The 23,661-nt window shown below is 40.1% G+C and overlaps 1 protein-coding gene across 1 annotated transcript in view; it reads left to right on the top strand.

Moving 5' to 3' along the window:
• Nucleotides 1-23,302, top strand: part of LOC131691623 (putative sodium-coupled neutral amino acid transporter 11) — a 136,550-nt gene extending 113,248 nt beyond the window's left edge. The window contains exons 5-9 of the mRNA XM_058978158.1: nt 9,299-9,554; nt 19,608-19,678; nt 19,784-19,945; nt 20,020-20,321; nt 20,398-23,302. Of these exons, the coding sequence (XP_058834141.1) occupies nt 9,299-9,554; nt 19,608-19,678; nt 19,784-19,945; nt 20,020-20,321; nt 20,398-20,682 (1,076 nt within the window). The 3' untranslated portion in view covers nt 20,683-23,302. The remainder of the gene's footprint in view (nt 1-9,298; nt 9,555-19,607; nt 19,679-19,783; nt 19,946-20,019; nt 20,322-20,397) is intronic.
• The last annotated feature ends 359 nt before the right edge of the window (nt 23,303-23,661 follow it).

The raw sequence follows: 23,661 nt of genomic DNA on the forward strand, positions 1-23,661 counted from the left end.
ATGTTACAGTACTGCTGATTGATTTTTATGAAGATCTAACAGACGGAATGAAAAAAAACTGCTTTTTTTCGTTTCCGATTTTTGCCCATTCTCTGTTCAACCTTAAACGAGGTCTTCTCATTACACACTTAATTTTTTCTACCAAATCTCAGCATTGTATGCATGTTTTATCGAGATCTCAACAGCTGAAATTTCGGCAAATATTTTTTTTGCTGAGATCTTAGTAAAAATGATGTTTCATAACTTAAACTCGGTCAAAATTTTACTGAACTTCAAGCAAACATATGCTACTTTGCTGAGTTATCAATTTCTAAATTTGCTGACTACATGGCTGCTCCGAAATTGTCTGGATCAAGTTACCTCGGTTAAGTGAGTTCTATGACTTGTAAATATATCAAATGATCCATCGCTTCTGTGATGATTAACTGTTGTAATGATACAACTGAAAGTGCTGCATGCACTGATATGAAACTAAACAGATGTAAACAATACACTTTAAACAAAATTAAATACGCAAGGTTAAAAACAGTCAGAGTGATGCGACTGTGCTACGAATATTTTATGTGCCAAATTACATGCTAAACATTTGGATGACATCTAACATACTAAAAATATTTTGATTAATGATTACACTGACCGTCAACCGCAGGGTCAGTACTTCTCCATATTGCCCCACGATCCCCTATGTTAGCAAAATTCAACTACAAGCAGCACACCGCGATATGCATGTTTCGATTGCCTCGCCAGCACCAGTTCCAGTTCCAGCGTCGAAAACTGTTTTCTCGCTGCAAACTTAGTCTCGTTAAAAAGGTCATCCGGATGCTCTCGGTGGCATTTAAATCTTTTATTCATTCAGTTAGGATTTTTATTTGCAATCTTCACTTCATACTTCCATGAGCGAGGAGGGCTGCTGCTAGTAGCACAATAGACGAAGATTGGCAAGTTTCCGTTTTCGAGATGATAATGAGGTACTGGCAAATAGAAGCTTTTGATTCGGTGAAGGAGAATACACTTTGTTAAATATTTAAATACGAGTTGGCGAATGCTTTGGACGCACAATGAACAGGGCCGAATTTACCGTACTTGAGAAAGGTCTTTTTGGACGTTGTTCAGAAAGAACAAAACAAATCATTAAAAGTAAAAGGTAAATCGAATCCCCATGATGCACTTTATAAATGTAATAGGGTTTCCCAAAGCTCATCAACCGCAGGGTTAGAAAAATTTAAGAAATAAAACGAAAATAAAATTGGCTTATTAGGTTGGCTAGGATTTTTATTTTCTGGCTGGTGAAAATGTCGAATGGAAGAACTTAATGAAAAAGAATAGAAAAACAATAAAAATGTGAGAAAGGAAAAAATCTTTAAGGTTTCTGTCACAGTCTTCTAATAGATGAGATAGCAGATTTCAACAAGCCTTCGATTCACATTCGTTATCGAGCACTCAGTCGAGATAGAAGTCTTTTGTCATCGGTCCGTACACTCTATAGCGACAAATAGTGTTAATCCGCGTTCAAGGTTATTGGCACACTCTACGCCTAGTTGAGGTTTCATTATTTTTCCCTTCTTTTGTGTTTCTGTTTCTGAGTACCGTTAGCCGGTCAGTGAAGTGAAGCAGTGTTCTTTTAGTAAGCCGTCTGGATACCGTTACATACACAAGCTAAGTATTAGTTTTCGTTTCCCCTTCTTGGTTGTCTTAATAACGTGCACTGGGCAATAGGCCCGTGCAAAAATGACTTCCCCTGACGGCGGTTCATCTCAAGGTGAGATGGACGTCGAAATAAAATCGGCTCCCCGGCTCAAGGTATATCCGAGCTCGGCCACCGGGCCATTTGTGATCTTCTTCCGGACCAAAGAAAAAAAGTGTTTGAATCTGTTGCAGATTACTCGAGTTCTGACGGATCGGTATTCGGCCGTGACAGAAATATCGAAAATTCGCCCTGATAAGCTTCGGGTGGTGGTTAACAGTTCTACTCAGGCAAACGATATTGCTGGCTACGAGCCCTTTACGAAGGAGTACCGGGTTTATATTCCAGCTAGCAGGGTTGAAGTCAGTGGGGTCGTTTCCGATTCGAGTCTGAATTGCGAGGACCTGCTAAAATATGGGACTGGCTGTTTCAAAGACCCCATGCTTAAGCCAGTGAAGATACTGGAATGCAAACGTTTGCATTCAGCATCAGTCGCAGCTGATGGCAAGAAAATATACGTCAACTCAGACTCTTATCGGGTGACCTTCGCCGGCTCTGCCCTGCCCAATTACCTCCTCTTTGACAAGGTTCGTCTACCTGTTCGCCTCTTTGTGCCGCGGGTCATGAACTGTACTAATTGCAAACAATTGGGACACACAGCCTCCCATTGTAGCAATAAAGCCCGCTGTGGGAAATGCGGTGGGGATCATGCGGATGATTCCTGTGGTAGAGATGTCGAAAAGTGTCTCTACTGTGGGGGAAACCCACATGATCTCCCTTCATGTCCCGCGTACAAACAGCGCGAGGAAAATCTTAAGCTTTCCCTTCAGGGACGCTCTAAGCGATCTTTTGCAGAAATGCTTAAGATAGCTACGCCACCTGTCTCTACGAACATCTTTACCAACTTGTCTACTGACGAAGGCGACTGTGATGAACCCCAGGAGGGAACATCTTCTGCTGTGTCTAGAAGTAGTAGAAAAAGGAAGAACATTTCTTCTTCCAAGCTTCGTCGTAAAGGCCAGTAGGTGTCTCTTCATGGTCCCCCTAAAATAACTACTCAAGGAAGTACTGGTGCAAAACCGAAGCAAGTCGCTCCCGGTCTCAGTAACCTGAGCTCAGAAAAGGAGTTCCCAGCACTTCCAGGAACATCAAAAACCCCAAGTGTTCCCATATCTCAGCCAGAGAAAGAAAACAGTGCTGGCTTAATAAATTTCTCTGACATTGTGGACCGTATTCTTACAGCGTTAAACATTTCTGACCCCCTTAAAAGTATCTTGATAAGCTTTCTCCCCGCAGTAAAAACATTTTTGATGCAGTTCACTGCGAAATGGCCCCTTCTTTCAGCGATTGTATCCTTCGATGGCTAATTCATCGAACGAGGTCAAGGATTTAATCACTGTTCTACAGTGGAATTGCAGAAGCATTATCCCGAAAATCGATTCGTTTAAAATCTTACTAAATAATTTGAAATGCGATGCATTTGCCCTATGCGAGACATGGCTCACTTCAGAAATAACCCTACACTTCCACGATTTTAATATTATTCGCTTGGATCGAGAAGACTCTTACGGAGGAGTACTTTTGGGGATCAAAAAGTGCTATTCTTTCAATCGGATCGACCTCCCCTCGACACCAGGCATTGAAGTTGTCGCTTGCCAAACCAGAATTAAAGGCAAAGACCTTTGCATTGCTTCCACCTACATCCCCCCTAGAGCCTCAGTTAGCCACCGACGGCTTTGCGATATTGCGGAACTCCTCCCCGCACCGAGGCTAGTTTTAGGTGACTTCAACTCCCACGGCACGGCATGGGGTTGCCTTCATGACGATAATCGATCTACCCTACTCCATGAGCTTTGCGACAACTTCAATATGACTATTTTGAATACGGGTGAAATGACACGGATTCCTGCCCCTCCAGCGCGCCCGAGCGCCTTAGACCTGTCCCTCTGCTCGACATCGCTGCGGTTAGATTGCATGTGGAAGGTAGTCTCTGATCCCTACGGCAGCGACCATCTGCCAATCGTAATTAATATTGCTAACGGTTCAGGGCCACCGAATACAATCAATGTTTCGTATGACCTCACACGAAATATTGATTGGAAGAGCTACGCGTCCGCGATATCCGAAAAAGTAGAATCGACACAAGAGCTTCCTCCGGAGGAAGAGTACGGGTTCCTGGCTGGCTTGATTCTCGATACCGCGATTCAAGCTCAGACTAAACGCGTACCAGACGCGAATTCACGCGGGCGTCCTCCCAATCCATGGTGGGACAAAGAGTGCTCAGACGTGTACGCGGAGAAGGCCGCTGCGTATAAGACCTTCCGGGACGACGGGCTGCCAGCTAGCTACCGACAGTACGCGATGGCGGAAACGCGCATGAAGAGTTTGATAAAAGCCAAAAAACGTAGCTACTGGCGCCGGTTCGTCGACGGACTAACGAGAGAAACATCGATGAGCACTCTTTGGAGTACGGCCCGACGCTTACGAAACCGAAACAGTACTAATGAGAGCGTGGAATATTCAAACCGTTGGATATTCGATTTTGCCAAGAAGGTTTGTCCGGATTCCGCCCCGGCACAGAAGATCTACCGCGCCGCGTCCCCTCACAATAACGCGAACGAAACACCGTTTTCGATGGTGGAGTTCTCACTTGCTCTCTTATCATGTAACAATAAAGCCCCAGGGCCAGACAGAATCAAATTTAACTTGTTAAAGAATCTGCCAGACTCTGCCAAGAGACGCTTGTTGAATTTATTTAATAAGTTTCTTGAGGGTAATATTGTCCCTCATGACTGGAGGCAAGTGAAGGTCATCGCCATTCAAAAACCAGGAAAACCAGCCTCCGACCACAACTCGTATCGACCGATTGCGATGCTGTCCTGTATCCGAAAGTTGTTCGAGAAAATGATCTTGTTTCGCCTCGATAATTGGGTTGAAGCAAATGGCTTACTGTCAGATACACAATTTGGTTTCCGCAAAGGCAAAGGGACGAACGATTGTCTTGCGTTGCTCTCAACAGAAATTCAAATGGCTTATGCTAGCAAAGAGCAGATGGCATCAGTTTTCCTAGATATAAAGGGGGCTTTTGATTCAGTTTCTATCAAAATTCTTTCTGAGAAGCTGCACCAGCATGGTCTTTCACCGACTCTAAACAACTTTTTGCCAAACCTGTTGTCTGAAAAACATATGCATTTTTCGCATGGTGATTTATCGACATCACGAATTAGCTACATGGGTCTTCCCCAGGGCTCATGTCTAAGCCCCCTTCTCTATAACTTTTACGTGAATGACATTGACGAATGTCTTGTCAATTCCAGCACGCTAAGGCAGCTTGCAGATGACGGTGTGGTCTCTATTACAGGTCCCAAAGCCGTCGATCTGCAAGGACCATTGCAAGATACCTTGGACAATTTGTCTGCTTGGGCCCTCCAGCTAGGTATCGAGTTCTCCACGGAGAAAACTGAGCTAGTCGTATTTTCAAGGAAGCGTGAACCAGCGCAACTACAGCTTCAATTAATGGGTCAAACTATTGCTCAGGTTTCAACTTTCAAATATCTCGGGGTCTGGTTCGACTCTAAAGGAACCTGGGGATGTCACATTAGGTATCTGAAACAGAAGTGCCAGCAAAGGATCAACTTTCTCCGTACAATAACCGGAACATGGTGGGGTGCCCACCCAGGAGACCTGATCAGGCTGTACCAAACAACAATATTGTCGGTGATGGAGTACGGGAGTTTCTGTTTCCGCTCCGCTGCGAACATACATTTCATCAAACTAGAGCGAATCCAATATTGTTGTTTGCGTATTGCTTTGGGTTGTATGCACTCGACCCATACGATGAGTCTCGAAGTGCTGGCGGGCGTCCTTCCGCTGAAAAATCGATTTTGGGAACTCTCATATCGATTGCTCATCCGATGCGATATCTTGAACCCGTTAGTAATTGCAAATTTCGAAAGGCTTGTCGAGCTCAATTCTCAAACCCGATTTATGTCCTTGTACTTCGATTACATGGCACAACATATCAATCCTTCTTCATACTATCCCAACCGTGTCAATCTCCCCCATGCTTCTGATTCAACTGTGTTCTTCGACACATCCATGAAAGACGAGATTCGTGGAATCCCGGATCACACACGTCCGCAAGCGATCCCAAGCATCTTTCATAGTAAATTTCGAGAAGTCGACTGCAACAAGATGTTTTACACCGACGGGTCAAGCCTCGACGGCTCCACTGGCTTCGGTATATTCAATCAAAACCTCACCGCCTCATTCAAACTCAATGATCCTGCTTCAGTTTACGTCGCAGAACTTGCTGCTATTCAGTATACCCTTGGGATCATTGATACTTTGCCCACCGATCATTACTTTATTGTCTCGGATAGCCTCAGCTCAATCGAGGCTCTCCGTTCAATGAAACCTAGAAAGCACATTCCATATTTTCTGGGGAAAATCTGGGAGCGCCTGCGTGCTTTGTCTGTAAGATCGTACAAGATTACCTTAGTTTGGGTTCCCTCGCATTGCTCCATTCCAGGTAATGAAGAAGCGGACTCTTTAGCTAAGGCGGGCGCTTTACAAGGTGACATATATGAAAGACCAATTAGCTTCAGCGAATTTTTCAGTATCACTCATCAGAGAACCCTCGAAAGTTGGCAAACTTCATGGAGCAATGGTGAACTGGGAAGGTGGCTACATTCGATAATCCCTAAGGTATCGACGAAACCTTGGTTCAGAGGGATGGATGTGGGTCGGGATTTCATTCGCGTGATGTCTCGGCTCATGTCCAATCACTACACGCTGGACGCACATCTCCGGCGTATTGGGCTCGTGGATAGCGGTATCTGCGCTTGTGGCAACGGTTATCACGAAATCGAACATGTTGTCTGGGCATGCGCCGAGTACTGTTCTGCCAGATCTCAACTATTCGATTCCCTTCGGGCCCGAGGAAGATCACCCAATGTCCCGGTTCGAGATGTACTAGCAAGCCGCGATATTCTCTACATGTCCCTTATATACACGTTCCTCAAAACCATCAATATCCAAATTTAAATGCCCCTATCTTTTCTCTTATTATTCCCAGAAGTGCCCTCTTCCGCCTACCGTACCCCAACGATGGTTTGATACGACTCCAAGACGAGACAAAACATCTGTCGAATGAACCAACAACACGAGATCTACAGTACAACATCACACACGCAGCGCGGTGTGTTCCCGATCCGTATCTGAGCCGTACTACGAAATCGTCTGGAGGAAACCCTGCCGGCTCGAGGAAAACCGCCCGGCGTCCCAATACTTGATACATCCGTTCGAATCTGTAATCCTGGTCGTTGATTCCTGATGCCGGAAACTGAAAGTTTATATCCCCCCCCCCTGTTCAGCCTTGTCCACCCTCTCTCCCATGTCTCTGATACACAGATGTATGACTTCACCCCTTCTCCCCTTGAATATCTTCCCAAAACTTATGTGCCCCCCTATCTTCTAGTGTTAGTTGATCAATCCGTTCGAATCTGTAATCCTGGCCGTTAATTCCTGATGCCGGAAACTGAAAGTTTATATCTCACCCCCCACCCCCCCCCCCCCCTTCAGCCTTGTCCGCTCTCCCTCCCATGTCTCTGATACACAGATGTATGACTTCATCCCCTTCTCCCCTTGAATATATTCCCAAAACTTAAGTGCTTAGTTTTAGTTGATCAATATTTAATCTCGTTAAGAAATGCCCAACAGTACCACTACTTTAAAATAGCCCTAATTAATTCCCCTTAATCTTGAACCACTCTTTCTAGTTATTTCTAGTTAATAAGCTTGTAAAATGTTCCGCTTAGTTAATAATTAATTTCTCCTACAAACTCCCTTCTAAAAATCATAAAGTAAATTACTATACAAAGAACACACAAAATGACCCGTCCCCCAAATCTTACGAATATTATATTATACCCTCTTTTATATGTATAAGTTAGCTGTAAAGTTTTTTTTTTAGTTTCATTATATAAAACAAAATAATATTGAAATGTGTAACCCCCTAGTTTTAAGAAATTCAAAATGTAAAACAATGAAAAAATGGCACCTTTAAGCTAACGCATACGTGCCTTATCAAATAAACAAATTGAAAAAAAAAACAAGCCTTCGATTACTTTAAATCTATAATAATTATCTATTCAATCAACATGTTTGTAGAACCAACATATTCAATCATTTTAACAGTAATTAGCTGAAATGTACTTGGTCACCCTATCGACCAACAACGTTTCCCTGTCAAAAAAATGCGGATTAAAAAGTTTGAGTCAACTCGCCTGTACTAATTGCCCCTAGGAACAAATGCAATTTGCGAATGCGATTTAAAGGCAATTTCAATACTTAGACAAATTTTCTGGCGGCTGAAATGGACTTGGTTGTTTTTTGCGTTTTTCAAACATGGCGGTTCATGTTTGGCTTAAGCTTAAAAGTGTTTTTTGAACAATTGGTACTTACTATACTGGTAAGTATATGTGAGTAGATAATGAATCCGAAAATAAATATTATTTTTAATTTTGATATTAGGCTATTAAGGGCGATTAAATGGCGCGTTCCCTGGGCGATTTAAGGGCGGGTTGGGCTGCAAAAAAATGACGGCGGCTAATCGCCCAAATGATGCATTTGAAATAGCCCCCTAATTGCCAGCAATTTGCTGGCAAATTGAAGGGCAATTAGAGCATCCGAGTTGGCAAATAGCCCCCCGTTAGCCAGCAACTTGCCCTTTTTGACTGCTGTTAAATGTTATTTGTTGGCGAAACTATTACGTGACATTATTGTCCCAATTGTGTTAGTGTTGTTTACATCACTGTGTGAATAGTCACACGAAATTATTAACAGTAAATTCTACTCATCACTTACAGCGCCATCTGAATCTCATTCACTGGAACATTCGAAGGGTCAATTCGTCGGCTACAATTTTCGGGGTCGTCGATACAGCCGTTCTGCATCGGGGATGTAATACCAAGCTTTTACTTCATCGTATTGCAGTAGATAAACTTCGTATGATTTTTTTTCGAAACGATCAATATTTTATTCAAGACCGAAAATTTTACTTTTGCCATCTGCGTCACCTTTTCGACTATCACATTCGAATGCGATTCCCTTTCAATTATCGCTTCGTTTATTTATGATTACGGAACCTGAAATCACCTTCCAATCAATTCTGAATAATACATGCATGAATAAGCAGCTACACTCAAAGCACACTTTATAACTTATTTAACTATCGCTTCGAAGTCAACACCCGATCCACTTGACTTCAATCGGCGAACATAAATCATCACAAAGCCACTTAATGAAATGAAAACTTTTCAAAGCACAGTAATTAAATTTTATTTCTGTTCTACGGTTCTCGCCCGGTGTTGGCAAATGTTCTCAAAGAGCTTCGGATTTCTAGCTCCCGCCCTAATGCAATTAAGCACCGGTGGTACATCGAACTCCGGAATAATGAAGTTGAGCGACACATCTGTAAGGCTTGTGTTTATCAAACAGGTGCCAGACCAGGCCAGGCCGGGCAATTCCGAGCTGCTGACATCTTTAACCCTGTAGCAAATGCTAGAAGACTAATGATTTCTCGTTTACTTTTGCAACCCCCCACCCATCTAGCGATGATATCCTACAACGTGGTCGTCGGTGACACGCTTTCCAAGGTGCTGGTACGGCTCGTACCCTCCTGGGGCAACGCGATGGGAGCGGTGCGCTTCGGAGTGGTCCTGGTCGTCACCGTGTTCGTGATAATTCCGCTCTGCCTGTACAAGAACGTCTCCCGGCTGGCGAAGGCGAGCTTTCTCAGCTTGGCCTGCGTGGTCATCATCCTGATCGCGGTCGTGTACAAACTGCTATCCGGGGATTACCAAGTCGTGTGAGTATATCTTTCGTAACTTTTCAACAGCACGGCGAACTTTTGTTTCATGTTTCCAATCACGTTTAAAAAAAATGAGCAAAACACGCACGAGGATTGAATACACTAATAGGTTAAATATGTGGATAATGTAAAGCGGGAATTGAATATTATATGCTAAACTGATCGTTTTAATAGTGCCCTTTTTCAACTATCCATTTGAATTTATTAAACAGTAAAATGTAAGATTTGTCGGTTTTCATGAAGCTAACTACAAGTTTAAGCTTTACAAACCTCTGGTGCAAATAAAACAACAATGACAATTTGCTCCAGAGGACTGCATGTCAAACCAAAATATTTTATTATCAAACCAGTCGACCTGAACAAATAGCTTTACAAACCTTATTGAATTGGCTGTGTCCGACAATTTTATCGAGGAATTCCATGAGAAACCGTCCGACCGCCAAATACCATCGTCGATTCGAATGAAACGTTGCAGTTGTGTTTGGTTTACGAATTTTCTCTGGCAATTACAACATTTTGATACAAGCGGAATTTTTCAAAAGGGCGTAGACATTTCTACGTGCATTACAGGGAATGAATACTTCAACAAGAAAAAAATTACACTGAAAAAAATGTGTCATTTTTCACAAAAATTTACATTAAAAATTCCAATTGCGAAAAAACCATTATTTTAAATTTTTCATATTTTGTTAACAAAAACCTAAACGGAAAAGAAACATCTTTAATGTAATTGCGTGATAGAGAACTTATCGATAAAGAAGTTTTTCTAACAATAACTTTATAGACGAATTTCGTGCCAACTGGAACAAATGTGAGCAGACCCTCTCAGATTTTTATAAAACTTTCTGTACATGAGAACTTTCTCACAAAATTCAGGAATCCCAAAGATATCAACAAACCTTGGTCCAAGAGAATGGATGATGGTCATGACTTCATTCGGGTGATATCTCGGGTCATGTACAATCATTATACGTAGAATGCCCATCACCGGCGTATTAGGATCGTGGAGAGCGATCTCTGCGCTTGTGGTGGCGGTTATCGCGATATTAAACATGTTGTCTGGTCGTGCGCTAAGTGTTCTAGTACCAGATCTCCGTTAAATTAATCCCTTCGGCCCCGTTCCAGTTCAGTCCGAGATGCTATACCAAATTTGTTACTGATACTTCTTGCATGTATCAGTATTGGATTCTGAGATGATTATGACTTTCATTGGTTTAGTTTTCGATAACAAAACACTGAAAAAAATTCAGTTTGGACAAGGAAAAGTTTTTTTCCAATAACTTTTTTTTCCTTGAAAGTGTTCAACTTGAATTTTTGACGGTAGGTACCCGAGCAAAGTCGAGCATCAAAATTACAACAAGTAGAAATCATATTTTGATAATAGCATCAAATTGAAATCTTATTTTGCTATCAGTTTCAGATTTTTTTTAAATATGACATAAAATTTTGATCTCATTTTGCTACCCTTGTTTCTTAGAAGAATTTTCTATGTTTATATTTCTTTGGTGAAACATCAAAGTTAATACATATTTCGTTATCAAAAAAAATCACCATCTCAATGAGCTTTCAATTTACTCTCACTGATAGCAGAATTAGTTTTTTGTTTGATGTCACAGGACAATTTTGCTGCTATTCATTTTAATCTTTTAACCGTTTTAACCGACCAAAACAACAGCAACCTGAGAAATCATTTGCCGAACATCACAACATCAAGTTTAGTTTTCAATTTGTTGTCAGACTTTGCTCGGGTAGGGAACATAATTACCTATCTTGGAACAAAATTTCATCCAAATCATAGATGGGGTTTTATGTAAATCGATCTTAAAATTTTTTAAATCGCTTTTTTTCAGTGTAGGAGTCGATGAAATTTTTTTTCAATATTTTTATTCAAAAATTTAACTAATTTTGTGAAAATCACTCCCACAACATGTTTTTGTAGGATTTGCCTGTGAAAAAAATAGTATAAAAAAGTTTGACCCTTCTCAAAAGACAGTTTAGATCATTTTTTGGAAAAACAAAGTATGATAAGTGGCTTTTTGTGAAAAAGCCTTCATGTACAGAAAGTTTCATTAAAATCTGAGAGGGTGCTGCCAACTCTGAACATGATTTAGCGCGAAATTCGTCTATACCGTCAAGTCACCAGTCACCGTGCGTCTAAGCAGATTTGTCGTGACTTCCAGCTCTATTTTCTTATCAAAATTATAGTCACCGTGAAAATATTTTCATAATACGTCACAATTTAGAAATATTATAAAACGATTAGCCACAAAACGAGAATTAGGAGTTGAGGACATTTGTTTGGAACATGTCATAGTCACCAGTCACCGTTCTATGCACCATTAACTGTACATGAAGGGATCCATCAACCGTGTATTTAAAATTTATATTCAACTTCATTTAGAATGTTTCAATAAAACGATAAAATGATACGATTTGTGATTTTTAGGGAACTAGTTCCATAAATTTCGTGGTTTTGAAACTGCACGGTGAATGGAGCACGCACGGCGACTGGCGACTTGACGGTACATGTTTTCAAATACTAATCGACAACAAAAACTGTAATTTGATTGCCGAATATAATTCTAAGTATTATTTTAAATCAAAATGCATTTAGCAAAAATCTTCCAAAATGTGAGTTTTCGAGATATTTGGAATTTTGCTCCAACAAAACCAATAAATTCGTGTATTTATGCCCTTTTTAAAGTTATTCGCGTTACCCCATCATAAAATGTCAACATTCTAATATTTATCGTTTTAAGCCTTTATAAGGTCCACAGTTTGGGGCTATTAATAATTGTTATATTAATAGCACCATGGTTCTTTCACTTAGTTTAGAATATATTTACATTTATTTCGTAGTAAAAAGAGTTTTTGGACAGTTTACTGCCTCCCGATTATCAAAAGTGTGAATAACGGTGCAATTTAACGATTATACAAAGTGGCTTATAAAGGCATTTTTCGGCATATTTTCGACTGACGCGAGTGGTAACAGTTTGTGAAAATCGAATTCCGACAAATGAAAAAAAATCTTTTCCTCGCATTACGGGCCGTCGATTTCCGCTGCAAGGATAATAAACGTGCACAGAAAACATCTAGAAACACAGTGTATATTCTAAAAGTAGTGAAAAATGGTTTTTCAGAGAAAAAATTCGATGCGAAAAGTGAAAAAATACGGCTATAAGAAAAATTGGCATATTCAAACAATTGGCGTTTCACCGGCGACTAGCGACTACCAGGTGTCGCCCCAAAATTCTTCGCCCGAAAAGTAGGTGGCAAACCAGCCGGTCGATGCTCAGCTATTTTCGTCCGCGTTCCTTGTCGCCTATTTTTTATTGGGTGCTTCATCGGCGGTGCTATCTTTGACAATGAGCCGCTTTGGATATTCAACTGTTTTATTTTACTTTCTTTTTTTTGTTGCAAATGAGTAGAGGTTTTGCTTCTTTCATATTCGGGATTGCAGATATTTTGTCGCATGTAAATTTTGGAAATACTTTCGTTGATTTATAACATCTCGGCTATCATAACTCTTTGTCTGTATAACGCGTTATCACTCGGTAGTTTGCAACCCAAAAATATATCGCAGAGAAGGAATAGCGAAATTAGTCTAAATAATGCCACAATAAATAGTGATCCGGCAATACTCCCATGGTCGGCTGTGTGGAGTTGAAATTGCGTTTGTTTAGAAAACATAGGATACTCACGGTAGCTGGCCAGAGTTTAAAGAGAACCAAAAACTAAACAAGATCTTCTTTTTCGAGCGATCGTGTTCTCGAAAACTAACTAAACTATTACCTAATAAACTATGCTTTACAGGTCACATCGCTTGCTTGGATCGAATCCTAGACTCTATTCCCTTCCAAACCACCAACTCCGCGACACCTATGGACGAGTCTAATGAATCGAAAAAAAACGTCGCGTGATTGAATATTATTAAAAAATATAAGCAGTGCTCCTTATAGCTGGCTATCCGCAGTTCAAGTTGCTTATTTTGCTAATCGTATTAATACAACAAATGATAAATTTCCCAAATTCTTGGCAACCGGCTGCCCAGAGCAATTATTACATGATAACGCTATTGGCACACTTACTAACAACTCTCCCCTTCCCGTGATACATGTGGAGATGCAGAGGATTCCTCGGTCTCTAGTAGCAACATGTATCGGATTAACATTCCTTCCTTTCCCAGAAGATCTGCGTTCGGACGTGGCCGGCGTCGGTATTGATCAGCATGCAGGGATCAATATAGATTGTACAATGTGGCTCATCATGGTATTCCCAAACATGTTGTTCCAATGAACATTTTGCAACCTAATTTCGTTCTGGTCAATAACATGTCATGATATTTACATTCATTTCGTAGTAAAAACTGCTTTGAAAATATACTTGCTACCGCCCGTTAGAAAACGTCAGTCTTCGTAATGTTTGATGTATTACCAACGAGATTGGTGCAAATATAGCGACAAATCGAGCTAAATCAGAAATTCAGAAAGAAATTAAGATGGGTTACTGATTATTACCTGATTAAAAGTAAATAACTCCTAGATCCTGAGAATGAGTTGAAAAATGAGACCACAGAATGCACATGTTCATTTATTCATTTTATTTTTGCCTTTCTCATATAGAATGATTATGTAATCACTCTAAAAATCGTCAACCTAATTTTTTTGACCTATGCAGGCTTAGGTACGAGTATGCAATGAGGGGTTGCTACATGAAAATTAAAATTAGTTTGAAATTTCTTAACAAGTTGAAAATTTTCGGCAGGGTTCGGACCCCCCGGATCTTCCTCCTTGATCCGCCGCTGGTTTCAAGCGATGTTTCAGTGTTTTTCTCGAGATCTTGGCTATCGATCCATTGTATGTATGTGCAAATCGTACTGAATATGTAATATACATTTCCATCATTGTATTGAAAATAACCAGTCATGGAATCGTAGTTTGGACAAATGAGAAAAGCACAATTGCACCACTAGGTGGATTAAAACAGGTTTTTGTTTTGCCATTTTTACCCCTCACAAACCATATTTTCGGATTAAAAATAGTTGCTTTACAAATTTACATCACCAACTTATAGGCTCTAGAGTATTTTTTTTTTTTCAAAATCGAGCTAATTTTATTATCCAAAAGGAAACCGCTTTTCAAAAAACTCTTCACCAATCTAACACTTTTCACTGTATCTCAATAAAAAGCAATAAGAAGGGTTGCCAGACTCAACAAATAGATTTTATAAGATTGGAACACTTCTCACTTCTCACTTCATATTTATGCTTTATGAACGAAATAAAAAGGTGGCTATATAGTTGCCACCAGGCTTGTTATTTGCTTACACAATGTAATCAAAGAGCGAAATACACCGATGAAAAAAGAGCAGCCCAACAACACTGCGATGTGCAGAACGATCGCACAAAGAGAAACTTGAAAACGAAAAAAAGGAAGATCTGTGCACCGAGAGCTGCGCCATTTCACGCAAAGAGTCACCTTGAAGAGCCACTTTTTTGTGCCTCCCCTCACTGGAATCAAACTACAAGGAAGGCAGATCAAACTACAATTCAGATAAAGTTTGGTCGGAAGAACGTTTTGAAAATGTTTTATGGTTGCTCCCTCTGCTTCAGTGCGCGTGGGACCACGATACACCCTAAAGAGTCTCTTTATTTCTACTCTTTGAGGTGTGCAGCCATGGAGTAGACTGCACATATGAGACCAACACACATCGGAGTGAAGAGGTTCATTGTGAAAGAGAAGAGCGGAGGATCGCATGAAAAGTGCAAAGAGCGTTTTTTATTCTTCTCTTTATTTGCTCTGATGTGCATTACATCCCTAGTTGCCACTGCCTTATAAAGGGTTAAAGACGTAAAAGAAACTTTTTCGGTGTATTTGGATTATGGAGAAGCTTTCAATAAAAAAAATTTCCCAACAACTTTTGACATATTTTTATAAATCATTTTAAATCAAAATGCTCATAACAATAATTTTCTGAAATGCAGTAGTTCTAGAGATATTTTAAACTTTGTTTTAACAACACAATTATTTTGTTTTATTACGACCTTTTTATAAGTTATTCGCGTTTCTCCATCAACAACGAAATCTTATTAACTGTGGAAAATATTTAGTTTTGCATGCCGGTGAAACCTGTAAAGTTTCATCGGAATCTAAGATGATCGATCACGATTTTAAAGATTTTCGGACGGATCTTCGTGGAATTCCTCTACAATATCTTCTATTTTAAAACTATAACCTATGAAATACATGTTGTCAAGGGCACAAGTTTCTGAAGTTTGCAAATAAAAAGTTATTTTGAAGAAAACTGGATTTAGGAAAATTTCGAGAAAACTCGTTTTGTAGCCCGATATGCTCCGCAAAACATCCACCTCAAGCATCTATACATATTTTCTGCATAAAGATGCCAATTATTCCCTCCCCAAGGTTGAGGGGTTTAACGGTATTGCAAACATCATCAGGCGTATTGCATGCATCAGCGCTAAAGAACAACTGCTTTAAGATGGTTATTGCATTACGCCTCGATAGTGGTGCATCGAGGAGACTGAGAGGGCTTATGCGCCTCTTTTATGTTCTGTGTTTCTTCATACTCTGTACCAGCGCATACAAACGCTCAACCACTGGTCTGTGCGCGGTGATGTGGCCGACTGGCGGGTCGTCGTGCTTTTGCTGTGTGCCGTGTTTGCAAATATTGTTTCACAATTTGATGGCGGTATTCATGGACGGGGCTCACAGTGGGAGTCATTGTGTGTTCATTTATCGGTCGAATTCGTCATCGTGCATATACTAATTAAATTAATTTAATAATTGAATTAATTTAATAAATACATAAGTAGAAACCTATTAGTTGTCGCTTTGTAATAATCGTAGTTTTTCGTACTAGTGTACAATTGTTATGTGCTAGTCGTATGTCTATCTATGTATGTGGTCGTCTGAGAATTTGTGACAGTTGGGTCAGGGAATGGATATGATAGAATAGTGGCTAATACTTCTGGTGATCAATTTGTGCATTTGGTTCTATTCATTCGGGAATGTCGGATTGGATAAATTAGGGTACAATGAATTTACCGACTCACGTGAGTCACCCATTCCCGGCCAGCATAGCATGATGAAAGTCTAACATCATGCAATTGTCGGTGATGGTAAAAATACAACATTTGCTGCATTTAGACGAGTTTACTTGCATGTTACATGTGTTTTTCTATTCTACTTCGCTAGTCTGTTTCTTTTGTACATTGTGCCGACAACACCCCTTGATGCGGCGACGCCGCTGTTTGTACACCGAAGCTGACATACGTGCACAGTCTGTCAAACGAGAAGATCTGACATTGAGTCTATGCGGGAACTGTCAATCGTCATACCACGTTGCAGCTTTACGACGAACGTTATAGATAAATTTGTTACTGATAACACCTGATAAATTTATTGCCTATAAATTACTACTTAAAACTATTAAATAGAACATTTAAAACTGAAATTGGAAAACTAAATATTGTAAGTGTTTAGATGAAATTATTGAACTTAAAATCTAACATGCAAATCATGCTTACAGCAATCTTTATTTTACGTAATATCCTATGATTCTACGATACGATTCTTCCAATACTCTTGGAATAGGTTCACTAAAATTGTTAGTAGAACTAATTATGTAATCCACCGCTATATTTAAAAATACATTATTTGTAGCTTGAAGCTTACAACAAAGGAAAACCGCGTGTTTGCTATCAAGACTTGGTGCAACATAACCCCACCAACAGTACATCTATTAATTTGCTTTTCTATTACTGATGTATACCAAAATAGTATCGGTCAATTTATACCTACACTTCTAATCAAGCTCTTTGCATCTTTTTCTTTATTCGGCATGTTATACTCATATAGGCACAAACACACGGGGCCTTCGCGATAACACAAACCTGGTCACAAACGCGATCATGCAATTGATATAATCCACACATACTTACGCCCGCAATTTCGCCTACATGAAAAAACCCCGGTAGTTAAGTAAACGTAGCATCTTTAAACTTCCAAACGCGGTCTCAAACATTAACCTACCACTCGCGCGATCATGAAACGGTCACGTCCGGAAGTTTATACCATACACTAAAAATTAAGCATCAGACTCACGGTTCGCGTGCGATCAAACAAGAACACACACTACATCATTATAAAATCCAAATTATACACGCGAAGTCACATACACGTGACAAACACGTTAATATACAAATGCTTGGGCCCTCGCGACCATCCACGGCACCTACACCCCCGATCTCGTAAACATGATAACATCCCGGTGATAAAGTGAATGTCTCAGCTCATTTTCAAACGCGGTCTCAAGCGTGAACCTAAAAACTCCCGCGGTCGCACGAACATGAATCGGTCACTTCCGGATATATCAAGTACCTTGATATCAGCAGACTAGGTCCATGCCTTCAATTGGATCAATTAAAAAAAGAAAGCTCTCATATCCACTGGACACCACGTTACATGGCGACATGACCGAGGACTCCAGTGATATGGGGTAACTTACTCCCTGTCAGAATGTGAATTGTACACCGAAAAATAACTATCAGAATAAAGGTCCGCGTGACCATCCAAGAACGCACGCGTATATAGGAATATGCCACACGGTTACAAAATCCAGTCTTGTACACGCAAAGTCACATGAACGCGAGCACACGTGACAAACACGTTAACATACGAACGCTTAAGCCCTTCGCGATTAACAACGCACGCCTACGTTCGCGATCGCGGAAACTTAATAACACCCCGGTAATAAGGAGAACGTTTTAGCAGTTTCAAACGCTGTCTCAAACGCGAACCTACAAACGTCCGTTTTCGCGAGCTCATGAATCGGTCACGTCCGGAAACCGTTACTCTCTGTCCTAATAACAGGTCCATACATTCAGTAGGACCAATCGAAAAATAAAGCTCATATCCACTAGACAACACGACATAGCGACATCACCGGAAACTCTAGTGATATGGAAGATCTCACTCTCTACACCAAAAATAAAGTATTAGATCCACGGTCCGCGCGATTATCGAAGAACACGCGAATATGCGAAAGGCACACGGTTTTAAAATATAATTTATACACGCTAAGTTACATACACGTTAGCACACGCGACATACAAACGCATATGCGATCGGACACGTCAACGCACAAATACTCGAGCTCTTCGCGATGATACACGCAATCGCGAGTCCTTACGCCCGCGCATACCTGAACCGTACAATGAATATCACATTCAGAATCACGGCCCGCTACAATTGGCCTAAAGCAGTGTTTTAGCGGGCGACATTGCCTGTCTCATCTGCAAATTGTAGTATGTGATTCTGACGGGGAGCCCTTCCGAGAACCTAGCTCTACAGCTCCAGTAGGACAACTCTCGAAAAAAAAGACGCCAATTATTCTTCATTTAAAATTTAATTATAAAGCGTTTTACCATAGGCAAGCTTGTTCAACAAACCTCACTTAAGACGACATAATGTATAAGAAAAAGAAGTAATTTTGTTTCGGAAAATTTGGCGTTGTAGAAATATTTCTAGCTATATGTAACAATGGGAGATTGATGATAATATGTTAATTTTTGCAGTATATGATGTTTTTGGTGCATTACTTCATTTTAATTTGTCGTGTCGCATATTTTTCAAATAATCCCAATCTTGATGAGTTTTTCTATGGTCCCACTTAATATGATTTTGCCTATATGCAATGTGTAATTTTAATATAGGGCAGTTTTACAAGAATAACAAACACTACGACAATGATGGGTAAATGTAATGATCTCATGCTGTTTGCCCGTTCAATTCAAAATTTTAATTTCAATATTTTACACCAATCAGAAAAACAACAGTCGCAATAACGAACGACGAGTTAATGCTAGAAAATATGAAACAACACGGAAGTTAAATCTTTTAATGCCAATATAATTGCTCTTTGAAACAACCACTTCAAACGCTTTATTAACAATAACCAAGCAATAAAAGTACCATTGAACTTTTCCTTTCACCCCGCTGCGCATACAAACGATTGCACCTCCGAAACCAGCCCGGATACTCCCGAATCGTGGCGGTTTGCCCACGGCGATGTCATCCCAGCGGTTGGAATAATGGCTTTTGGTAATGCTCGTGTGATCCCACCACCACCACTGCCGGAGTTAAAAGTTTAACCGGAAAACTTTCTAATCTAACCCTACCCCCTTGTATCTCATTACTACTTTTCAGCTTTCATGTGTCATCACAACACATTCCTGGTGTATCATTCGATGCGGGACGCCACCCTGGAACGGTGGGAAAAGATGACCCATTTCTCGGTTGGCTGCGCCTGGATGGTGGCCGTCTTCTTCGGCATTGCCGGTTACTGCACGTTTCGGGCACTTTCGCAGGGTAATGAAAACTTTCGACAACGAAGAAGTGTTCCCCACTTTACAGAACTTTGTTTTTTCCCCAATCACGAACAGGTGACCTGCTGGAAAACTACTGCTGGGACGACGACCTGATGAACTTCTCCCGGGTGCTGTTCTCCGTGTCGATTCTGTTGACCTTCCCCATCGAGTGTTTCGTATCGCGGGAAATCGTCCGCACACAAATCAAACGATTCTATTCCCGAGAAGTGGTAGAGTATGACGCCGACAAGGACCCAACCCACGAAACCGGCAACGACGACGACCAGAAATCCGTGGTCACAACACTGGTTATCGTGTTCGCAGCGTTCATAATTTCTCCGTACACGGAATGCCTCGGTCCTGTGCTGGAACTGAATGTAAGTAGTTTGTTGCCCGCTTCGACTTACTGCCCCCATACAATTAATTGCCCATTTGTGGGCCCATTCATCACAGGGTCTGCTGGCAGCAATACCACTAGCCTACGTTCTACCAGGGCTAGCCTACATCCAGCTGAGCCCACATTCGCTGTTCAGCCAGGAGAAAATACCGGCCGCCGGGCTGGTGCTGTTCGGCACGATTGTCACCGTTTCCGGCGCTGCACTGCTGATGCCGAATCTGATTGGCGACTGCAGGACAGGCATCATTATGGGCTACTGCCGGGAGGACGAATTGGCCATCAACGGTACGGCGGGCATGGGCCCGACAACACCGGTGGCCTGCACTACCGAGAGGGCTTAAGGTGCTGTAACGAGAAAGGCGGTTAGGGAGAGCGGGGTTCGATGCATGAGGGTAATAACAAATGCGAGGGTGTTTCGAATGTGGAAAGTACGGTGTGAGCAAAGCTTTTAGATATTAGGTGCTAAACACGGAGGACAGGCACAATTTCTCTTGTATGTACATATCGTGCTCTGTGCAAATGTGCATCTCGTAAATTTAATATGCGAAAACAGCAACTGACTTCCCATTGTTTTAACATTTCCATCACTGATCCCGGTGGAACATACTTTGACAACAAGCGACAATTGTTGCCGAATGCATTATGCATACTTTCAAATGCTTGCAAATGTCGTGTTATCACGTATAGATACCAAAATAAGTTTGCAAGTCTGTCCGATTAGATTTTGATTCACAGTATACAAGAGAGTTTGTAACTGAAATCACAAGCGTAAGGAAGCTACACAATAAAGCAGCGTGTATGGGACATGTAGCAGCCAACTATTATTCAAGCGGTGCGTGGGAGCCTAATTTAAAATTTTTTTTATGAAAACCCGTATTTCATTACTATAGTATACCATTCCGTTGCGGAACTTGACCCCTTTCGACAGATCACAGCCGATTCTTGCCCAACTGGATAATTGAAGAGCTGTATATCAATAAACCGCACTTCATGCACATATTAAATACCCATCCAAACTGAGTTGGCTGTATTAATCAAAATCAAACCAAACCGTTCCGTCAATCAGTTTAGCCGTTCCGTCTATCAGTTTAGCGAAACTTGGTAAGTGATTGCAGATAGTTTTGGAGAAAATCATTGCTTCGTAAAATATTGAAAATCTATATAAAGAGATCGACAGAGAGAACTAATCAAAGAATATATACTAATTTAGTATACTAAAGAGCAAAAGCAAACTAACTACTTTGACGTTTGCGATAAACGATGCAAAAGACTAAATACACACGTGATTGCAATTAGTTTTATTCAGTGGAATATTAAATCGACATTTATTTAATTAATTTGGGACCAATGAGTACATCGTTCGAGTCTAAGATCACACATCATCCAAAATATTCATTTATAAGAATGAGTTCGCTACTACACGATGCAAAGTCAGATGTATATGTATCTAGATTCAGTTGAACATTTAAAATTTATTGAAACAATCAAAGCTTTAAGTACCTGCTAATCTACGAACTACTGTGAAATTTCTAACACAGTTTAAATATTCTGTATAACGACGTATATTTTTGTTCCGAATAACTACAATCAAATGATAAACTTGTTTAGGGAAAAAAAACTAACTATTTTCAACACTTGTGAGAATTGTTTTTTGTATGTCACCAGAAAAATAATGTCAAAAATTGTCTTTCAAACTAATAAATATAAAATAATATTGAAAGGTTCAGCCACAGATAACAGACGTTTAGGCTAGAACAAAATTTCTTCAAAAACCTGTGTAAACTTTCAAATTGATATACGTTGAAAATTCGTGTTTCACTATTGCCATCTGCGCAACTGTTTTCTACACGTGTTTGACAGCTGCACTCTAACTACATTGTAGTGATCACTGCGCCATCTGCAAACGTTTGCCAAACATGTTTCAGACGTCTGATTTATTCGGAATTTCAGTAGCGGGTATTTACACACGATTCAAATCGAGCCTAAACGTCTGTTATCTGTGGTTCAGCTTTTGAACTTGATTGTAATAACTGTAGACTATCTTAGCTATGCGACAGCTGCTTGTCACACATGCAAGTATTTCACTGTCGCACAGAAGAAATATTAAGGGAACAGCAAAAACCAATACCATATCGATGCAAGGTAAGGAAAGATATCGACTAAGTCTTTTCGCGGATAGAAGAATCAAAACGAATACTAATACCAAACACGAGAGATTATAGAACAGTTACATGCTACAAAAAATTCTATTGTGAAACAAAAGCTATATCTAATGAAAATAATGAGTAAACTATATATATGAGAAAACAAAGCACTGATTTCGTACTGCACCAAAGCCTAGATGTAGTTGTAACTGGTAACAGCCGGAGAAGCGCCTGAATACAGGCGCCATACAAGTTTATTATATAGTAAACAACTCGTACGCTATCGGCGCATAGCAATTCAACGAAAATCATTGGGTTCACAATGTTAGCCTATAATTTTTGATAGAAGTAATACTTCTAGAAAATATACACAAACACACGGATTTTTTTTTTCGAAAACCGTTCAAAGCAACATGATGCATTATTCATTTACGACTTTGTACCTTTTTTCCGGAGATGCATCCATTTAATCCATCAGTAAATGTTGGGGATGATTGAATTGTTACAGCCAATGAGAGATATAAGGAATTGAACAGGTCATGTATTTTTCAGCAAATTGTTACGACAGTACACACGAAGCAAAATAAGAACTAGTATAGTAAATATTAGGAAAATATAGCAATGATGATATTTTAATAAAACTCTTGATATTTGTCGAAAACTGAGAAAGTATTGTATTTCAGTATAGCTATATATATTTTAGGCGGAGAGACAAGATTATGAAAATATTTATTAAAAATATCAACTGCATGAATCGGTAGCAATGATAAATGGCAACTAATAATAGAGTAAAACAGAAATAAATATGTGAACTCTCCGCATTGTTTGTTTTATAATCCGACACTGTCCGAGAAACTCATCAAGTTTTTGTATTCGGTGATACTTCAAACTGGATTACAGCCTGCTTTAGAAGATCGAAATAAAATGTAGCTTACTTATTCCTTACCACGATAGATAAACTATGTAAAAATTCATTAAGGGGGTCCCCTACTCTCGAGGCCCGAAATTGAGCTGTTTTTGTTTTCAGGAAATGAGTTGTATCTACTGAATGAAATCTGATTTTTTTTTTAATTGGAAGCTACATGTTTTGACATTTGAATTTTAGTTTTGAAGATCAGAAAAAAAGCATTGACGACCTTGAAACGTCATCGATTACATTGACTTATTATGAAAAGT

This window comes from Topomyia yanbarensis, chromosome 3, assembly GCF_030247195.1.
Source record: "Topomyia yanbarensis strain Yona2022 chromosome 3, ASM3024719v1, whole genome shotgun sequence".
NCBI lineage: Eukaryota > Metazoa > Arthropoda > Insecta > Diptera > Culicidae > Topomyia > Topomyia yanbarensis.